This window comes from Phocoena sinus, chromosome 11, assembly GCF_008692025.1.
Source record: "Phocoena sinus isolate mPhoSin1 chromosome 11, mPhoSin1.pri, whole genome shotgun sequence".
Lineage (NCBI taxonomy): Eukaryota > Metazoa > Chordata > Mammalia > Artiodactyla > Phocoenidae > Phocoena > Phocoena sinus.
This window is the reverse complement of record NC_045773.1, coordinates 1,551,143-1,568,699: the sequence shown is the minus strand read 5'-3', so window position 1 is coordinate 1,568,699 and position 17,557 is coordinate 1,551,143. Positions and strand designations below refer to the sequence as shown.

General features: G+C 57.5%; 2 protein-coding genes across 5 annotated transcripts in view; one reads left to right on the top strand and one right to left on the bottom strand.

The window, feature by feature from the left end:
- The window catches only part of EEFSEC (eukaryotic elongation factor, selenocysteine-tRNA specific), a 237,228-nt gene that overhangs the window by 42,620 nt on the left and 177,051 nt on the right, over window positions 1-17,557 (bottom strand). For 2 of the 4 annotated variants that reach the window (XR_004352209.1, XR_004352210.1), the window contains exons 9-12: window positions 13,493-13,609; window positions 12,808-13,107; window positions 3,408-3,488; window positions 2,519-2,634 (exon numbers count right to left, since the gene is read on the bottom strand). The exons of 1 other annotated variant lie outside the window; for it this stretch is intronic. The gene's annotated coding sequence lies outside the window, so the exon portion shown is untranslated. Of the gene's footprint in view, window positions 1-1,630; window positions 1,782-2,501; window positions 2,635-3,407; window positions 3,489-12,807; window positions 13,108-13,492; window positions 13,610-17,557 lie in introns of those variants that run through there. One more of the 4 variants, XR_004352207.1, reaches the window with a different exon arrangement.
- DNAJB8 (DnaJ heat shock protein family (Hsp40) member B8) lies at window positions 15,444-16,124 on the top strand. The gene has a single exon (XM_032648739.1). The coding sequence runs from the start codon at window positions 15,444-15,446 to the stop codon at window positions 16,122-16,124; it is 681 nt and encodes a 226-aa protein (XP_032504630.1).

The following is a 17,557-nucleotide window of genomic DNA, read 5'->3' as shown; positions in this document are numbered from 1 at the left end:
TCTTAGCAATGTCCTTGGCCACTTTTCTCCAATCACCAACATCTCTAGCCAACCATGTACGTGATGGCCAATGCCCCGATCATGGACTCTTACCGTCAAGTTTTCTGACTACCGACATGGTCACCGTGACACTGGTTACTAATAACCCTGACTGCTCAGCGCTCGTCATCGTGTCCTACTTCGGTGGCTGCTGCGTCTTCTCACCTTCCAAGTCCCCGATGACCAATGTCCCTTATACCCTGATCGCCAACCTCCCTGGTCGTCGGTATCCCCAGTCACCTGTGTCTCTGATCACTTGATTCTCTAACCATCAATGCCTTTGATCCCTAGAAGATCACACACCACCAAGATCTCTGGGTGGCTCGTCACTGACTCTGACCACCAATATCTCCTCTACCCTTGGTTATCGAATACATGACACCGATGCTCCCATCACATCCTCACTCCCCCCATGTTCCTGGTGTATGATTAATGATATCGCCAACCAGAGATCACTCTGATCACCAAGATCTCTGTGCCACGTTTGAATGACACCGTCTCCCCATGACGTGTGCCGCCGTCCCTGACCCTAATTATCATCATTTCTGCTCCCCGCGTCCCTGTTGGTATTTGATGGTCACTCCCCGCAGCCCTCAAGTCCCCTGTCCAGGAGGCTCCCCTTCCATCCTCCTCACCCCCAGACCGTGTGCCGGCAGGGGGTCACTCGGGGGCCGGGGGAGAGACCGGGGAGCGATGGGGGAGCATCCCTGGGACTCTGCCTCAGGACGCCTCTGCCCCTGCTGTGCCACTGCCACCCTGCCCGTGTCCTTTCTGTGGAGAAGGGAAGCAGAGCAAGCAGGAACAGCTCCGGTGTGTAGCTGGGGGGGCACTGCCGGCCCATCTCAAAGCGCAGGGGCCCCGGGCCCTCTCAGGCCCCCTCAGCAGCTCCCCTTCCAGCCCCTCCCCGGCTCATGGCGTTCTCGCCTCCCCTCCTGGCAGCCGTGGCCACAGCGAGGGCAGGGCTGGTCCCGCTGGCCTGCGCCCCGGCTCCTGACTGCAGGTGAGAGCGTCTACCAGATCGTTCACCCGAGTGCGCACACGCGCGTGCCCCACGAACGCTGAGACGCCAGGCGCTGCTCTGGGGGTGGGGGCCACACGGCACACGAGACAAGCGAGAGTCTCTGCACTCGGGCAGCTTACGTCCTAGGCCGCGAGCACTGCGGCAGCCCAGCGGGGCCTCTGGCAAACGGGCCTACCCGCCGGGCCCGAATCCAGAGCCCGGGCCAGAACCTGGAGTCCAGAGCTTAGAGACCCAGAGAGTCTGCACCCCAGCACTCAGGAGCCAGAGGCCAGACACAGAGCACTGAGCGTCGCCCCCAAATCCAGAACCTGGGGCGAGGACTCTGAGCCTGGGGCCCGGAACCTGGACCTCGGAATCCAGAGCTCAGAACAGACAGCCCAGAACCTGGGCCTTGGATGCGGACCCGAAAGCCACAGCCTAGGGCGTGGAGCTCAGAACCCAGAACTGAGTACTGAGGACGTGGACCCCAGAGTCTAGACCGTGGCTCCGGACCTCCAGCCAGAATCTAGAGCCCAGAAGGACCACACTGACAGCGGCCTCCCCTCGCTTCTCTATCACTCCCAGTCTTACTTCTTTCCTTCTGCGGGCCGGCGTTACTGGAGGAGCCCCGGCCAGGCGTCGCTCAAGGTGCTCAGGTTCCGAAGAGCAGGGCGGCGACCGTCCCGTCCCTCTCCCGTCCCCGTGGTCATTCATGGGTTGGCGGTAGGTGCTTCCCAAACATCTGTTGAATGAGATCCACTCATTTATCCCACGAATGTTTACTGACCCCATTTGTTCTTGGCATTCGGGTGGGGGGTGAAACATACGAAGATCCTTGCCGGGGCCCTGGTTGAGGGGGAGGCGGTGGGGTGCGGGGGATGCCGCTGAGGAGCACGGGCGGCCTCCGGGAGCGGGGGATGCACACTGGCCCTGGAGGCCCAGGTTCAAGACCCAGCAAGTCACTGCTGAGCAGTGCAACCAGGCTCGGGGCTCCTGCAGCTTCTGTGCCCACCCCAGTAGCGATGAGTCCCGCAGCCCAGAGTCATTGTGCTGGCAACAGCTTCGTTCTGTGGCCTCAGAGCCCCCGGGTAGGGCGGGCGGGCGGGCGGGCGGCAGGCAGGCCTCTCAGGGCGATGGTGCCCTTCTGGCTCTGCGGGTGGCGCCACGGTGCCCGGGCTGGGTTGGCCTTTGCTCCGTCTGTTTGCACCCAGTGGGGCTAGCGGCCCAGGGCCCTTCCTCCCTTCCTGCTTCCCGGGCTGCTTCTTCCCATGTTCAGTAGAAGAACCCAACCCCCCGCTGTAATTCTTACAGACCAGCTCTGTCCCCCCCAAAGCCCCTCCTGCCTCCTGCTGACCCACTGCTGGGAGCAGGGAAGGGAAAAAGCCTTCCAGTCCCCAGGGCCACAGAATGGACCCCACCCCAGGGGAACCAGGTTTGGGAGGAATGCCTGCATCCACCTCACCTGGGATGAAGGGAAGACGACGAACCACAGCATTGTCCTGTGCTGACAGCACGGCCGGCACATCACAAGGCCACTGGTTTTGTTTTGCTTCTAGGCAAAATGATGAAACGATTCCAAACTTTATCTGGAAAAACTAACAAGACCAGCAGAACAAGTCAGAAAACTAGGGAAAATAGAGCAAGGTGTGTGTGTGTGTGTGTGTGTGTGTGTGTGTGTGTGTGTGTGTGTGTGTGTGTGTGTGTCTGTGTGTGTGTGACGCTTTCCAGTATTAAACAAGGTTCTATGATCACAACTGCTGTCAGAATAAGTAGATCAATGGCTCAGGCTCGGGTAAGCCCGAAAGAGCCCCTATTATTTATAAGATAATGGATGATAAAGGAGGTATCCTGATCAATGCAGTGTGAAGGGCTATTCAATCCAGCGGTGTTGGAACACCCGGCGGAACAGCACCTCCCTGGGCGAAGACCTGCTCTGATCTAGGACCAGCAGCCTGATATCTGACAAAAATATGAATGAATTGCAAATGATTTTAGATTAGGAGATGCAGGGAGTTCCCTGGCAGTCCAGTGGTTAGGATTCCAGGCGTTCACAGCCATGGCCCAGGTTCAATCCCTCGTTGGGGAACTGAGATCCCGTAAGCCTCACAGTGCGGCCAAAAAAAAAAAAAATTAGGAAATTCGCTTAAAAATAGGCAGAAGATCTGGCCCGGAAGGGACTGTGTGTCTGCAGGGCCATTTCTGCATCTCTCCCCTCAGGAAGCCCTGTCTCTGTCTCTAGCTGGCCCCTCTTGCCCAGGCCTGTCTGGGTCTCAGGGACACTGGGTTTGAGTCCTGAGGTCACATGTATTCTATTCCACATTCCAGATTTCTTAAGGAGTTAGTTTCGAAACTATCCACTGCAACCTACCAGCTGGATCACCCAGGTTGGTTCCCCAACAGATAAAATGGCAAAGGAACACTGCAGACCTCAAGGTTAAGTTTGTCCTTTCTAGGAACCAAAGAGAAAAAAGGAAAAATTGTTGAACACACAAGATGCCAAAGCTTCTGGAGCAGGGAGGGAGTGGTGGGATAATGGCTGGGATCACGTGTTTGAAAGGAACTCTGAGATCACGATTCCAATTCCAAGACTTGAATACTGAGTAATCCTCCAGATACCTTTAACAAGAAACTCTGACACAGAGATGTTCCGGGCATCACGACTGACAAAACGGAGAGACTGGATACAACCTAAATACTCAGAAAAAGGGCATGATGAGAGTACATTCACAGAAGACCGAAAGCAGGGACTTGAGCAGGTATTTGCACCTCTGCTCACAGCAGCAGTGTTCACAGTAGCCAAAAGGTGGACGCGACCCAAGTGTCCATCAACAGATGAGCAGATAAAGAAGACGTGGTCCATCCATACGATGGAATATCATTCCGCTTCAAAAAGACAGGAAATTCTGACACCTGCTACAACACGGATGAACCTTAAGGACATTATGCTCAGTGAAACGAGTCTGACAAAAAGACAAATACTGTGTGATCCCACTTATTTGAGGTCCCAAGAGCAGTCAGATTCATAGAGACAGAAAGCAGAATCCCCCTGGGGATGGGGGAGGGGGAGGGAGACTTGGTGTTTAATGGGGACAGAGTTTCAGTCTGGGAAGATGAAAAGGTTCTGGAGATGATGGAGGTGACAGCTCCACGACAGTGTGAACGTGCTTAAGGCCACTGAACTGGGCACTTTAAAATGGTTAAAATAGGAAAATTTACGTTATGTGTATTTTACCACAATAAAAGAAGGAGAGAGGTGAGGGATCTATAGGACATCCACCAGAAAGCCTTTAAAATGCCTCCCGAAGGTTACGCTCTTAGAGCCGAGTCACGGGCTACAAGTGTCTAACACGATGACAAGAGTCATTGCAGCATGTGGGAAAAGAACTGTCACCAAATGCTAACAAATGGTGACAGCTCTGTGATAGATGATTTCTCCTTTTTCTCCCCGTTTTCCAAGTTTTCTGTAATGAGGTTTAATAGCCTTAATGATAAAAAGTAATATTTAAAAATAATCCTTGCAAAATGGGAGATAATTTTGCAATTATGCAAACATGCAAAAACTCAAAATACAAAAATGCAGTACATAATAAAAAGACACCCCTCCCCCACCACACACACACACTCAAGAAAAAGAGAAAACCAGGCAAAGGATACACAGACAGGTCCTTCCTAACAGACATGTAAATAAACACTTGATAAACATTTGGACAGGAGCTCAACCTCAGAAAGAATCAAGTACATGCACATTTTGCAAGGAGGTACCACTTTTTACCTCTCCTCTCAGAAAAATGGAAAAGGCCTGCCATAGTAGAAACAGCTGCTGGCATGTACCGTATGTGGGAATGCGGATCGAAATTCCAAGCTCTCCTCAGGTGCACTTCACAGAAACACTAGAAATAAAAGCTAAACTGCAGGGTTCTTTGGGGGGAAAAAAAGCAAACTGCAGAACAATATATAATGCATGACTTTTTTGTTTTAAAAATGTCTGTGTATGGCGCTTCCCTGGTGGTGTAGTGGTTGAGAGTCCGCCTGCCGATGCAGGGGACGCGGGTTCATGCCCCGGTCCGGGAAGATCCCACATGCCGTGGAGCGGCCGGGCCCGTGAGCCATGGCCGCTGAGCCTGCACGTCCGGAGCCCGTGCTCCGCAACGGGAGAGGCCACAACAGTGAGAGAGGCCTGCGTACCGCAAAAAAAAAAAAAAGTTTGTGTACATATAGAAAAAAACCTGGGAAGACATATGCCTAATGAATAACAGCGGTTACTTCCGGGAAGTATGAGAGACCGGGGTGGTGAGAGGGTACTTTTCAGTTTATAAACTTGGGCTAATATTTTAAGGTGTTACGTGCCACTTTTGTAACGTAGGAAATAATCATTCACAAAACCTTTTTTCTTTTCTCTGCCTTGTTCCTGGTTGGTCTCTCTCCCTGGGATGTTCTCCCCTTCAGATCTGCCGGGAGAATTTCTCTTCATCCTTCAAAACCCCAGCCAAAGATACGAGAGGAAGCCTTATCTGAAGTCTCCCTCCCCTCAGCCCCTCAGAGCTCCCCAGTTCCTAACCAATGTCACCGAAGGACAAGGCCTGGCTGTGGGGCAGACAGAGCTGCCTCTCTCTTGCTGTGCAGCTTTGAGCAAGTGGCTTAGCCTCTCTGAATCCTGACTCCTCACCAGTAAAATAAGACCACACTTTGCAGGGCTGTTACAAGGATAATATGTGGAAGGCAAAGGTTCCTCAGTCCTTGGAGAGCTCACCCAACAAGGAGGTCGCCTTCTAATGCCATTTCAGTCAGTGGGCTTCAGACTGAGCCCTGATGCCCGTCTCCACTCCTAGAAGCCCAGGGTGTTTGGGGACCTCTTTGTTCTTCCTTCCCCACAGCACCTAAGGCTGCCAGGGATGGGAGGGCCGAAGGGACAGCCCTGGCTGTTCAGCAGGTGCTTTCAGCATTTCCTCCCATCCGGCCCCCAAGCGGGCAGGGTGCCCTCCGATCATCCTCCTGTACAGCTGTGGACACTGACTACAGGCAGGGCTGGGGCTCCCACTCCCTGGGATGGCTCCCCCTGGCATGCAGGCTGGAGCGGGGGCGGGGGTCTTCTCCCCGGAGACGGACGTGGTGGACCCAGCCCAGCGGCCTCCTCCTACCACTCCATCTGTCCCCCCAGCCCACACTGCAGGGCTCCCTAGGGGACCCTGGGAAAATGCCGTCCTTATTCCTTCTCCCTGCTCCTCCCCCCAGATTGGGCTGTGCTGACCTGGGGGGAGGGCTGTGATCCAGGTTTCCCAGGCGTGGAGGGGATGCTGGGACGGCCCCTCCCCTTCCTCAGAATTTAGGGATGCAGGGGACGTTTCTACACATTCCCTGAGCCCCCTTACACTGCCCAGCTCCACCCTCACCCACACAGCAGCACGCTGGCCTCCTCTGTGACCCCCCCGGCCTCCAGCTCATGCTCTGCAATCTGTCTCTTCAGCCATTGGGATCTCTCATAACCTTTTCATTTCGATTATGAAACATTTCAGATAGCCAAAAATATAGCTAACAATACAACAGCCCCCCTCCCCGACCCCGTACTGATTTTCTATTCTGTGTAAGAAATCCCCACAGGGACTTCCCTGGTGGCGCAGTGGTTAAGAATCCGCCTGCCAATGCAGGGGACATGGGTCCGAGCCCTGGTCCGGGAAGATCCCACATGCCGCAGAGCAACCAAACCTGTGCGCCACAACCACTGAGCCTGCATGCCACAAATACTGAGCCCACGTGCCACAACTACTGAAGCGCAAGCACCTAGAGCCTGTGCTCTGCAGCAAGAGAAGCCACCACAATGAGAAACCCGCGCACGCAACAAAGAGTAGCCACCGCTCCCCGCAACTAGAGAAAACCTGCATAGCAGTGAAGACCCAATGCAGCCAAAAATGAATAAATACACAAATAAACACATAAATAATAATAATAATAAAATATATACATATAAAGAGAAAAGAAATCCCAACAAACTCAGAAGCTTAGAAGCACACAGGTTTCTGTCTCATGGTCTGTGGGTCAGGAGCCTAGGCGCGGTGTAGCTTACAGTCTCACACGGCTGCAAGCAACATGTAGACCAGGGCTGGGTTCTCATCAGAGGCTGGACCAGGGAAACACTGATCGGCTGTCACAGCAGCTTCCTGCTTCAAAGCCAGTCAGAGAAAAGACTCTGCAAGAGGGACCAGCATGACAGAGTTGATACAATGTCCTGCAGTCCCGGAATGACACCAGGCCCCGCTTCTCCCGGTTGGGGCGGGGGGGGGGGGGGGGGGGGGGCGGGGGCGGGGTAAGCCTAGAACTGGAACTACTGAGTCAAGGGACTCAGCACCCTCACACTGACAGGACAAGGCCAAGAATTTCCAAACTTCTTGTCCCAATTAACTTTCCCACCAGCAGGTTTTGGGAATTTCGCATCCTCACCACCACTTGGTCGTGTCAGCCTTTTACATTTTTACCAGTTTGTTGGGTATGAAACAGTCTCGTTGTGGAGAGATCTTTCTGGAACATGCAACTGATCACGTCCCTCTCCCTCCCCCCACTTCAAATCTTCCCAAGGGCTCCCCAGCCCGGGACACATCCAAGCTCTTGGGCCTGGCATCTGAGCCTCTGCAGCCCTCGTCCCCTCAGGCCCAGGCAACCCCTTGATGTTTCGAGGTTCTGACTTTATGAATTTATTAGGAAATAATCAGCCAAACAGGTCACCCTTATGTTTTAAATGTTCACATGAAAGAAGCGAATGCCTTTGGCACACAAAAAGTATGGATGTAGCACAACTGCACATCCAGTGATGAGTCTGGGGTGTAGCCCAGGGTTCCTGGCCTTGCTCTGGTGACACCTGGCCTGTCGTGTGACTGCAGGAGTTTGGCAGCGTCCCTGGCCTCGCCCCACAAGATGCCACGAGCACCCCCTCCAAGTCATGACAATTAAAAATGCCTCCAGGGCTTCCCTGGTGGCGCAGTGGTTAAGAACCTGCCTGCCAATGCAGGGGACATGGGTTCGAGCCCTGGTCCGGGAAGATCCCACATGCCGCAGAGCAACTAAGCCTGTGCGCCACAACTACTGAGCCCACGTGCCACAACTACTGAGCCCACGTGCCACAACTACTGAGCCCGCACGCCTAGAGCCCGTGCTCCGCAACAAGAGAAGCCACCACAATGAGAAGCCCACGCAGCGTGACAAAGAGTAGCCCCACAGAGAAAAGCCCAGGTGCAGCAACGAAGACCCAATGCAGCCAAATAAATAAATAATAAAAATAAATAACATTAAATAATAAAATTAATTTATATTTTAAAAAAAGTGCCTCCAGTCATTGCAAATGGCCCCTGGGGAGGGAGCACCGGCCCTGTTGGCACCAGCGGTTTAGAAAAAGATAAATTCCTAGTGCACCCAGGACGGTGCAGACTGAGAACGCAGACGTGTTTACAGTTGCACGATGAACACCTTCCCACCTGGAAGTGTTTTCCATGACTGAGGGCTTTGCATCATTTGGAAAGACATCCACTGTCTAAATCCAGGGCTCTTCATGTGAGTGAGGCTGAGACCAGAGGCCAATGCCGCCGCCCCTCGCACCACCCCCAGACCCTGCCGGAACGAAGCCCTTCCGGCCCTGTCCAGGTGTCACCTGCCCCCGCCACCCCCGCAGCCTTCCCAAATGCCCCAGACAGGCGTCGCCTCTCCCTCCAAAGCTTGTTGTGTGTCTCATTCTCTCTCCCACAGCCTGGGGCGGGGGCTCCCTGTGTGGGGTGGGTGAAAGGGAGGTGAGTCAGCTGACTTCAGCACCTTTGGGGACACTGTGCCCCGATCTGCAGCCACGGCAGGGCTGCAGGCCTCGTGGGGGGCTTGTGGGGGCTTGTGTGCACGTGCATACGCGTGTGTTTGTGCGTACAGGCGTGCACTGACGCGTGGGGCCTGGGTCTGAGCACGTGTGCGGAGGGTGCTGCCTTGTTGACCGCCCCATCTGAAAGGGCAGCCCTCTTTCTGCTTCTTCCTCATGGCACCTCCCACTGCCTGACGTTAGATGAAACCTTCACTTGTCATCAGTTTCTTGTATCTTCCCGCTAGAGTCAGCTCCGTAAGGGCAAGGCTCCATCTAGCGTGTTCACTGGCACATACACCTGCGGCACCTAGGAGAGTGTCTGGACCACAGCACAGGTGTGATAGGAGCACAAGAAACATGTGGGATGGGTGGGTGGGTGGATGATGGTATGAATGTGTGCATATGTGCGCCGGCCCTCACTCTGAAAGACACTTCAGGCTTCTTTGTTCTATACTTTTTCTAGGAAGACGTAGGAAGCCCCCCAACTCAAGCTGCAGAGGCCCATGGGTGTTGGGGGAGCCCCTGGGGGTCGGATTCTCCTGGATGCTTAGGACCAGTTGTTAGAATTGGGATCAGAGCCCTTCCCAGGGCTGTTCCCGGCAGTGCTGGGCTGGGGTCTATGGCACTGCTGGCGGGGAGGTGAGAGCTGCTGCCCTGCAGGCTGGCACACGTTGGACCCTGGCGGTGGGGAGGGTGGTCCCACAAATGATGGCTTCTCTCAGGCAGTGAACGCCCATCTGAGGCTAAATATGACCTCCAGAGACCATGTGGCCCACCCGCAGCGGGTGTTACCTGGGTGGGGACTGAGGGTAAGGATGCAGGGGACCCAGTGGGCACCTGTCCACTGGCTGGGGGTGTTGGGCTGCAAGTTTTCCTGGAGGTCCTGGGGAGGAGAGGCAGGTCTGAGCCATGTCTGTGTTGGGACCTGAGCTGAGATCGTCCTGTTGCGTTTGGAGAAGACAGGCTGCCCCCCACTCCCCTCGCCTGTCTGGCCACCCCACCACCTGCCCGGTTCCCACCAGCCCACTAGCATATACGTTCCTCTACCCTTTTCCCATTCTTCCTCGGACCATCTGTCTACCAGTCCTCCCTTCACTCATCTGTCAGTCTGTCCTTCCACCCATCCGTCTAGCACCCCCCGCCCCCCGTTATCCACACTGCTGTAGTCAATTTACACCAGCAAGCTTTTCCTCCGTTCTAAGCTGTCCTCACAGCAACCCTATGAGGAAAATACTATGATTACCCCCATTTTACAGATGAGATGCGGAGACCGAGGCACAGAGAGGTTAAGTGACTTCCCCAAGAACACAGAGCTAGGAAACGGCCGTGCTGCCTGACAGGCCGAGCTCTCAACCTCCCAGTCTGTCCGTCTGTCCATCCACCTACCCTTGTAGCTGTCTATCACTCAGTCCCTTCACTCACCGGTCACTGTCCATCCAGCGGCCCATCCATCGCTGTCACCCATCCATCCTGAAGGTAATGCGGTTAGAGAACCAGGGGCCCTGAGGGGAGAGAAGGCCTGAACCGCCCATCTGGCTGGGCTGGGGTTGTTGCGGGGTGGGGTGGGCTGCCCCAGGCTGGGCAGGGCTGCACAGGGCTGGGGGGAATTAGCCAAGTGACTGCCAGGATCATCTAATTAGGAACGCTAGTGATAAGCAGATAGGATCAGGGGTGATTAGAATCCTTTTAAAAAGCCACTCCATTAATTACAGAGACAGAGAGGGGCCTCTGGCTGCTCAGAATACCAAGTGGCTGCCTAATCGCCGCCATCCGCTCACCCTGGGGAGAGTCCTGGGACCACTGTGTGACCTTGGGTGTGCCCTGCCCTCTCTGGGCCTCCCCGTGCATCAGCTCAGGCTCTGCCTACCATCCCCTGCTCACCCAGGGTCCTCTTTCTCTTCCCAGGCCGTGGCTTCAGTGTGGGCCAGGGAGGCTAGGCTGGCTGCCCAGAGGGGAGAAGCCCCCCCACCTACCGCTACGGCAAATGAGGACAGAGAGGCTCAGAGAGCGAAAGTGACGGACAGCCAGCAAGCCGAGAGCGGGATGGGGCGGGGGGGCCTGAGCGAAGGTCGCGTCAGCTCGGCCCTGTTCCTCTGGGCGGGCCCTGAGGAGGGACCCCGGAGGCCCCTGCCACTCCCACCGGTCTCTGTCAACACTTTCGCTGTAGGGCCTCAGAGGACACTAGTCCAAACCCCTTGCAGAAGGGGAAGTCACCTCGGCATGCAGCCCCCGAATTCCACAGCATCCTTTACGGGGTGCTTCCCTTCCCCTCGGTAATGGGGAGGCTCTCCACCCTCAGGGCCCCATGGCAGTGAGGAGCTGGGGTCTGCCCTTCCCCGTGAGTCCTACTGGGTGGCCTGCTCTCTGTGCTCTGGGGGCCCCCCAGCCCGTCTCCATCCCAGAGGCCTCAGGCTGAGCACGGGACCTGGGGGCAGAGCAGGGCAGGGAACCTGCTGAGGGGCTCCGGGAGCATCGGCGGGGCGGCCAGAGGAAGTTCTTCCGCGGGAGGCCAGTGGAGGCCAGCGTGAGCCTCAAGCAGGGTGGGGAGAGGCAGCGTGGGTCGGGGGGAAGCCTCTGTAGGGTGCTTGGGCACCTCAACACCCTGGATCCCGTGTCTCAGCTTGTTGTAACCACCCACGCACTGTCCTGATTACATTGTTACGAGGCCCCAGGCTTGTCACCAATAGCACATCCCCCCATTATTGCCATCACCACAGCACCCAGCATCCCTGCCTCCACCCTCATCCCCCACGGTTACCCTCATTGCCACCGTCACCACCACCACCACCACCACCACCACCACCACATCCCAACTCCGACAGCACCTCCATCACCTCAACCAGCATCACCGTTACCGTGGCCACCATTATGCCCATCGTTACCAGCGCCTTTACCAGCACCATCACCGTCACCACCACTTCCATCCGCACTGCCACCATCCCACCTCTGACATCACTTCCATCCACCTCCTTCCCCACCACCACCGTCACCATCACCACTAACTGCCTCATTCTATCACGACACTGTCGTCACCGTCACACCGCTGTCTCCACCACAGCCAGGGTCTGTATTACCATGACCACCAGCACCCTCATCCTTTCCATCCCCACCATCACTGCCGCCACCTTAACCTCAACAAATGTCCCAGTTAGCACGACCACCATTACTACATCACGACCAAACCATTATTATCATCACCACCTGCCTCACCCCCGTTTCCACGGCAACCACCTTCCTCATCACCACCGCACCACCCCCTCCAACACCACGCTGACATCACACCATCACCATGCCCACCTCCACCACTACTACCAACTTCATCTGAGCCACTGTCACCACGACCATGTGTACACAGTTACTGTGTAACAGGTACAAGGACATTTAACACAAGTTTCCACAACCACTGGGTGACCTGAGGGCATAAAGATCAGGGAAGCAAGTCGTCACTGATGGTCTCGGTCTGCGGCTCCAAAGCGGTGGATCTCAAGAGCTTGCCTGGAAGCTGCTAGAATCTCGTGATATTCTGGGGAGCTCCCTCTGAATATCTCAGCCTGCAGCCCTGAAGCAGGGGTTCTCAGAGGGTCACCTAGAAGGTGCTGCAAACCTCTGGGTTATCATCTGCCTGCAACTGCCTCTTTCTTTTCCACTTTCCAAATCTCCTGTCTCTGCAGACTCTAAGCCGGAGCCACACGGGTAAGGGATCCTCCAGGGTGTGGAGGAGACCACAGCAGAGGGCGGTGGTGATTCTGAGTTAGCAAGAGACAATCGAGAACGCCACGTCTGCGGTGCCGTCACCACCACCCTCGGCACTCTTGCTCCGGCTCGGCGTCACTCCTGCCCCATGTCATTCCCACTAACACCAGCACCCCAACCGTCCCCACCATCACCACTCCCACCAGGAGCAACGCCACCCCCGCTGCCACCACGCCGTACTCACCCACAGCGCACCGTAGCTGCCCATTCTCTCTTCCCTCTAAGAGGACTGTGCCTCTCTGGGTGTTGTCCGGGATGTGCAGAACCTTCCTGAAGGAGTGCCATCCCCATTCCACTGACACTGGCCTTGACCACGTGATGTAAGGCAGAGCGACGTGCGTTATGTCCCAAGAGAAGTTCTAAGAGGCATCCCACACGTCTACCAGCTCTTACAGGCAGCCTCTCCGCCACGAGAGCTGCTCCCGAAGCCTGGGATCCGGGAGGGGAAGATGTGCCTTGGAGCCCTGGAGCCGCCCCGGCAGTGCTGACAAGGAAAGTGGGTGAGAACTGAGTGTCGGTCCCAAGCCTCTGAGCTGTGGCAGTGGTCCCGACCACCACCGCCACTGCCGAGCACAACAAGAGCCCCCCTAGCAGCCATTTCCATCCCCTCCCGTCACCTCCGCCATCTCCGTCAACAGCACCTCTACGGTCTCCGGTCCCTCAAGTTACGGTGCCTCCTTTGTGGTCATAACCACCACCTCCACGAGTGGCTGTCTCCGCCGCAAGCAGGGCTACTGTCCCCACCAACACCCTCACCACCAGAGTGGCCACCACCTCCACCAGCACCATCCCAGGTTCCATCCTGCCGTCACCACGGCTCCACACCCCCCGTCGCCCCCATCACCCCTTCTGCCGCACGGACGCCCCACCTCGTCACTCTCCCCTCGGCCGCCACAGTCAACCAGAGCACCGCTGCCGCGCGGAACCGCGTGTGTGGCCATCTTTCCTCAGCACCGGTGGACGAGCCTGGCGAGAACAGGCTCTAGCTACAGTGAGAGAAACATAGTTACAAACACACAGAACTATTTCCACCTGCAGCCGCGCCCAGTGGAGTGATTCTGCCATTCCTTTCCTCTACCAAGCGATGTGTGAGGTGTGTCAGCACGCGTGGGCGGATGGACTGGGGACGGAGGGCAATTCGCGCTTTGGGCCAGGGCTGTGCGGGTGACGGCGTTTGTCATCTAGGGTGAAGCGTCTCCAGAGTCTGCTTTCGTACTTCCCAGCATGTGGGGTTGGTTAGAACACGCTGTCCCCTGCTAGGTGCCTGGAGCCCAGCAGCCATGAGTACTGACGGAAAAGAAAAAGAGGGAGACTAACAGAAACGCAGGAAGACGAGAAAAAGGAGAAAGAGGAAGGGAGGGAGGAGGGGGAGAAGCGAGAGGAAAGCTATCTCAGTTAAGATGCGGCGGGCCAAACAGCTAAGTGCCTCACCGCAGGGCAGCATCTCACCTGGGGGGGGATGAGGTGAAAGGAGGAACAGGTGTTAATCAGGCTTGTTAATTGCTGTTTCTAAATATACTCCAACAACAGAACAAGAATTAAAGACACAGGAACACCTGGGTACAGCTGGTTACCTCGCACACATTACTAGTTTTCTAGGGCTGCCACGGCAAACTGCCACGGCAAACTGCCACAAACTGGGCCACTTGAAACAACAGAAATCCATCCCTGCACAGTTCTGGAGGCCGGGAGCCCCCAGTCAAGGTGCCATCAGGGCTGCACTCCCTCTGGAGGTCCTGGGGGAGGCCCTGCTCCCCCGGTGTCGGGTGGGGGGCGTTCCCAGCGCTGCTTCCCCCCAGTCTCTGCCTCCCACTTCATGCCCCCGCTCCCAGTGCGTGTCTGTGTCTTCTAAGGACTACTTGTCATTGGATCTAGGACCCACCCAGATAATCCAGGGCCATCTCATCTCGAGATCCCTACTTTGATTGTATCAGTAGAGACCATTTTTCCTAATAAGAGCACATTCACAAGTTCTATGATTTGGGCAGGGACCTGTCTTCTGGGGGCCACCACTATACTCATTACCAGCGCTGCTTATTTTTGTCACCAGGCTTGAGTGGAACGCCTCTTCCAATGTGCTGCCCACCTTGGCCTCAGACAGCCCTGGGTTTGCATCTCCCTCTCTCTCACTGACTTGCTGTGTGACCTTGAGTCTGATGCCGCATGTCTCTGAGCCTTATTCATTCAACAAACGTGTACTGATTGCCAAGCACCCCCCTAGACACTGAGAAACACCCCTGCCTCTATGGGGCTCATCTCAGAGGATCTGACGGGATCACGGGGCACAAGCAGAATGAACTGAGGCCCCGAGCCCACCCCGCCCGGTCCCCCACTTCAGGCCCCTCACTCCACGCCAACCACCCAGCCGTTGGGCTAAGCGGACACACCCCAGGAGCCCTCACTCCCCTCCCTGACCCCTGGCCCGTGGCCCACCTCGCCCAGCTCCTGTGGCTGGTCCTGCCTCTGCCCCGGGGGCTCAGCCGGCAGCCCCAGCAGCCGGAGCTCCGCGTCTGGGCCTCCAAGGCTTGGCCTCCTGTGCAGGCCCGGTCCAGGTCTGGGAAATGCCCCGCCCAGGGCTGATGTCACAAAGGGCCAGCCAGCTCTGCCTCTGCGGGGCCTGGTGGCCGGGCCCCAGCGGCAGTGCCCTCCCCTCCCCCTGCCCCTCTAGCGGAGGTGCTGGTACTATGAAACGGTAACCTGCCCTGGAGCCAGCAGACTCCAGCCAGGCCCCCGTCGAGGGACCCAGGCCGCTGCTGCCGCCCGCGCCCACCGGCCACCCGGGCCCGAGGCCCGCGTCTCCTCACCGCCCTGGCCCTCGGCATGGCTAACTACTACGAAGTGCTGGGGGTGCAGGCTAGCGCCTCCCTGGAGGACATCAAGAAGGCCTACCGCAAGCTGGCCTTGTGCTGGCACCCCGACAAGAACCCTGACAATGAGGAGGAGGCCGAGAAGAAGTTCAAGCAGGTGTCCGAGGCCTACGAGGTCCTGTCCGACTCCAAGAAGCGCTTGGTGTACGACCGCGCGGGCTGCGACAGCTGGCGGGCCAGCAGCCCCTTCAACAGCGGCTACACATTCCGCAACCCCAAGGACATCTTCCGCGAGTTCTTCGGAGGCCTGGACCCCTTCTCCTTCGACTTCTGGGACAGCCGGCTCGGCAGCGAGCACGCGGGCCGGGGCCACGGGCTGCGCGGCGCCCTCTCGGCCGGCTTCGGCGAGTTCCCGGCCTTCGTGGAGGCTTTCTCAGCCTTGAACACCCTGGGCCGCAGCGGGGGCAGCGCCAGCCGTGCCACCTTCTCGTCTGCATCCTTCGCCGGCTCTGGCTCGGGCAGCTTGGGCTTCAAGTCAGTGACGTCGTCCACCCAGATGGTCAACGGACACAAGGTCACCACCAAGCGCATCCTGGAGAACGGGCAGGAGCGCGTGGAGGTGGAGGAGGACGGGCGGCTCAAGTCCGTGACCGTCAATGGCAAGGAGCAGCTCAAACGTCCGGACAGCAAGTAGGCTCCGCCCACTGCCTGTGCCCACCGCCTGGGCGATGCTTAATAAACGTGCCGAGTGGGTTCACGGAGACAGCTGCCCGCTTGGTGGGGGGCGGGCAGCCTGGGCGCACCCGCGAGGCCCGGGGACGTGCCCAGCGCCTGGCGCAGGCTGATTTCGCGAGGACGCCGTTCAGGCGCGGGGGTTAGGAGCTCCCTGCGCCTGCGCCTGCGCCTGCGTCCTCGGGTCGTGAGAGTCCTGACCAGCGCCTGGCCCACCCAGCCCGCGGCTCCACGCCCACCAGCCTGCGAGGGTGCTCCGCCTACCGCCACACCTGGCTTTAGCCCTTCAGGGGCTCCCGCGGCTCTGAGCATAGACCAGGCTTTGTCCTCACCACCGGGCGCCGGGGGCCTGGCCACTGCCCACCCTCCCGGACCCTCACCCCCCTGAGCCCGGCCACACCGGCCTCCCCTCCGGTCCTCCCCGGCACCAAATGTCTTGTGGCCTCTGGGCCTTTGCATGGCCGTGCTCCCTGGTGAAGGCCTCGTGTCTCCCTTCCCAAGGAGGCCTTCCCTGAACCACCAGCTTGGCTTTCTCACGGCCCCTCCCTGCGTCTCCCTGCCCTTCCGCCTCGTCTGTGTGACTACCTGAGAGCCGTGTGCCTCCTCAGCCCTAACTGCAGGTCCCGGGAGCAGGGCCTGTGCCCGCCTCGTTCTCTGCTGTGTCCCCAGAGTCTAGAGCAGCGCCTGGCAGTGAGGGGCAGGGTACAGATTTGTTGGAGGAAAGAATGCTCTTGCGTGTGGTGTGTGTGTGTGTGTGTGTGTGTGTGAAGGGTCGGCAGGCTGGCAAGTCCCCGCTCCTTGGGGGCTGGCGCGGAGCCAGAAAAGGAGGTGATTCCAGGTTTGGGGGTTCCAGGCCGATTAGTCACGGCGTCCCTGGTTCCCAGGGAGAAAGGAGTGTGGGCCCGGCCAGGAAAGGTGCCGGGAATGCCGCCTGGGCTGGCACATGTTCTGACTCTGTTCACCTGTGTATCTCAGCTCCGAGCCCAGTGGCTGGCATGGAGTAGGTGTCTAATAAATGATGTGACATGAAAGGAGGTGGGAGCACACTGTTTCAGAGAATAGCAAGAACCTGGGGGCATGCTCAAAGCCTGGGAGCTCATGACGGGACGAGACACTGGGAGGCCGTGAACCTCGCGGGGAGGGTGTGGCCTGGTCACGGACAGACCCGGGGAGGCGGTCATCCCCATTTCCAGAGGCAGAGCCGGATGACCAGCAGCCATGGTGGGGGCCGAAAGCCTAGAGGTGGGCCTGGGTGCTGTTCTCCAACGGAAGCCTCCCCAGGAAGCCACGGGGCATCTCCCTAAGGTCTCTAGGGGTTTGCAAGGCCACGTGGGTGCTGCAGGTGCCCTGGCCAGGAGGACACAGCAGACGACCTGCTGCACCTCCAGGCTCAGG

Excerpts from the sequence above, each read along its gene's own strand:
- DNAJB8 (XM_032648739.1), top strand. The coding sequence starts at position 15,444 with ATGGCTAACTACTACGAAGTGCTGGGGGTGCAGGCTAGCGCCTCCCTG.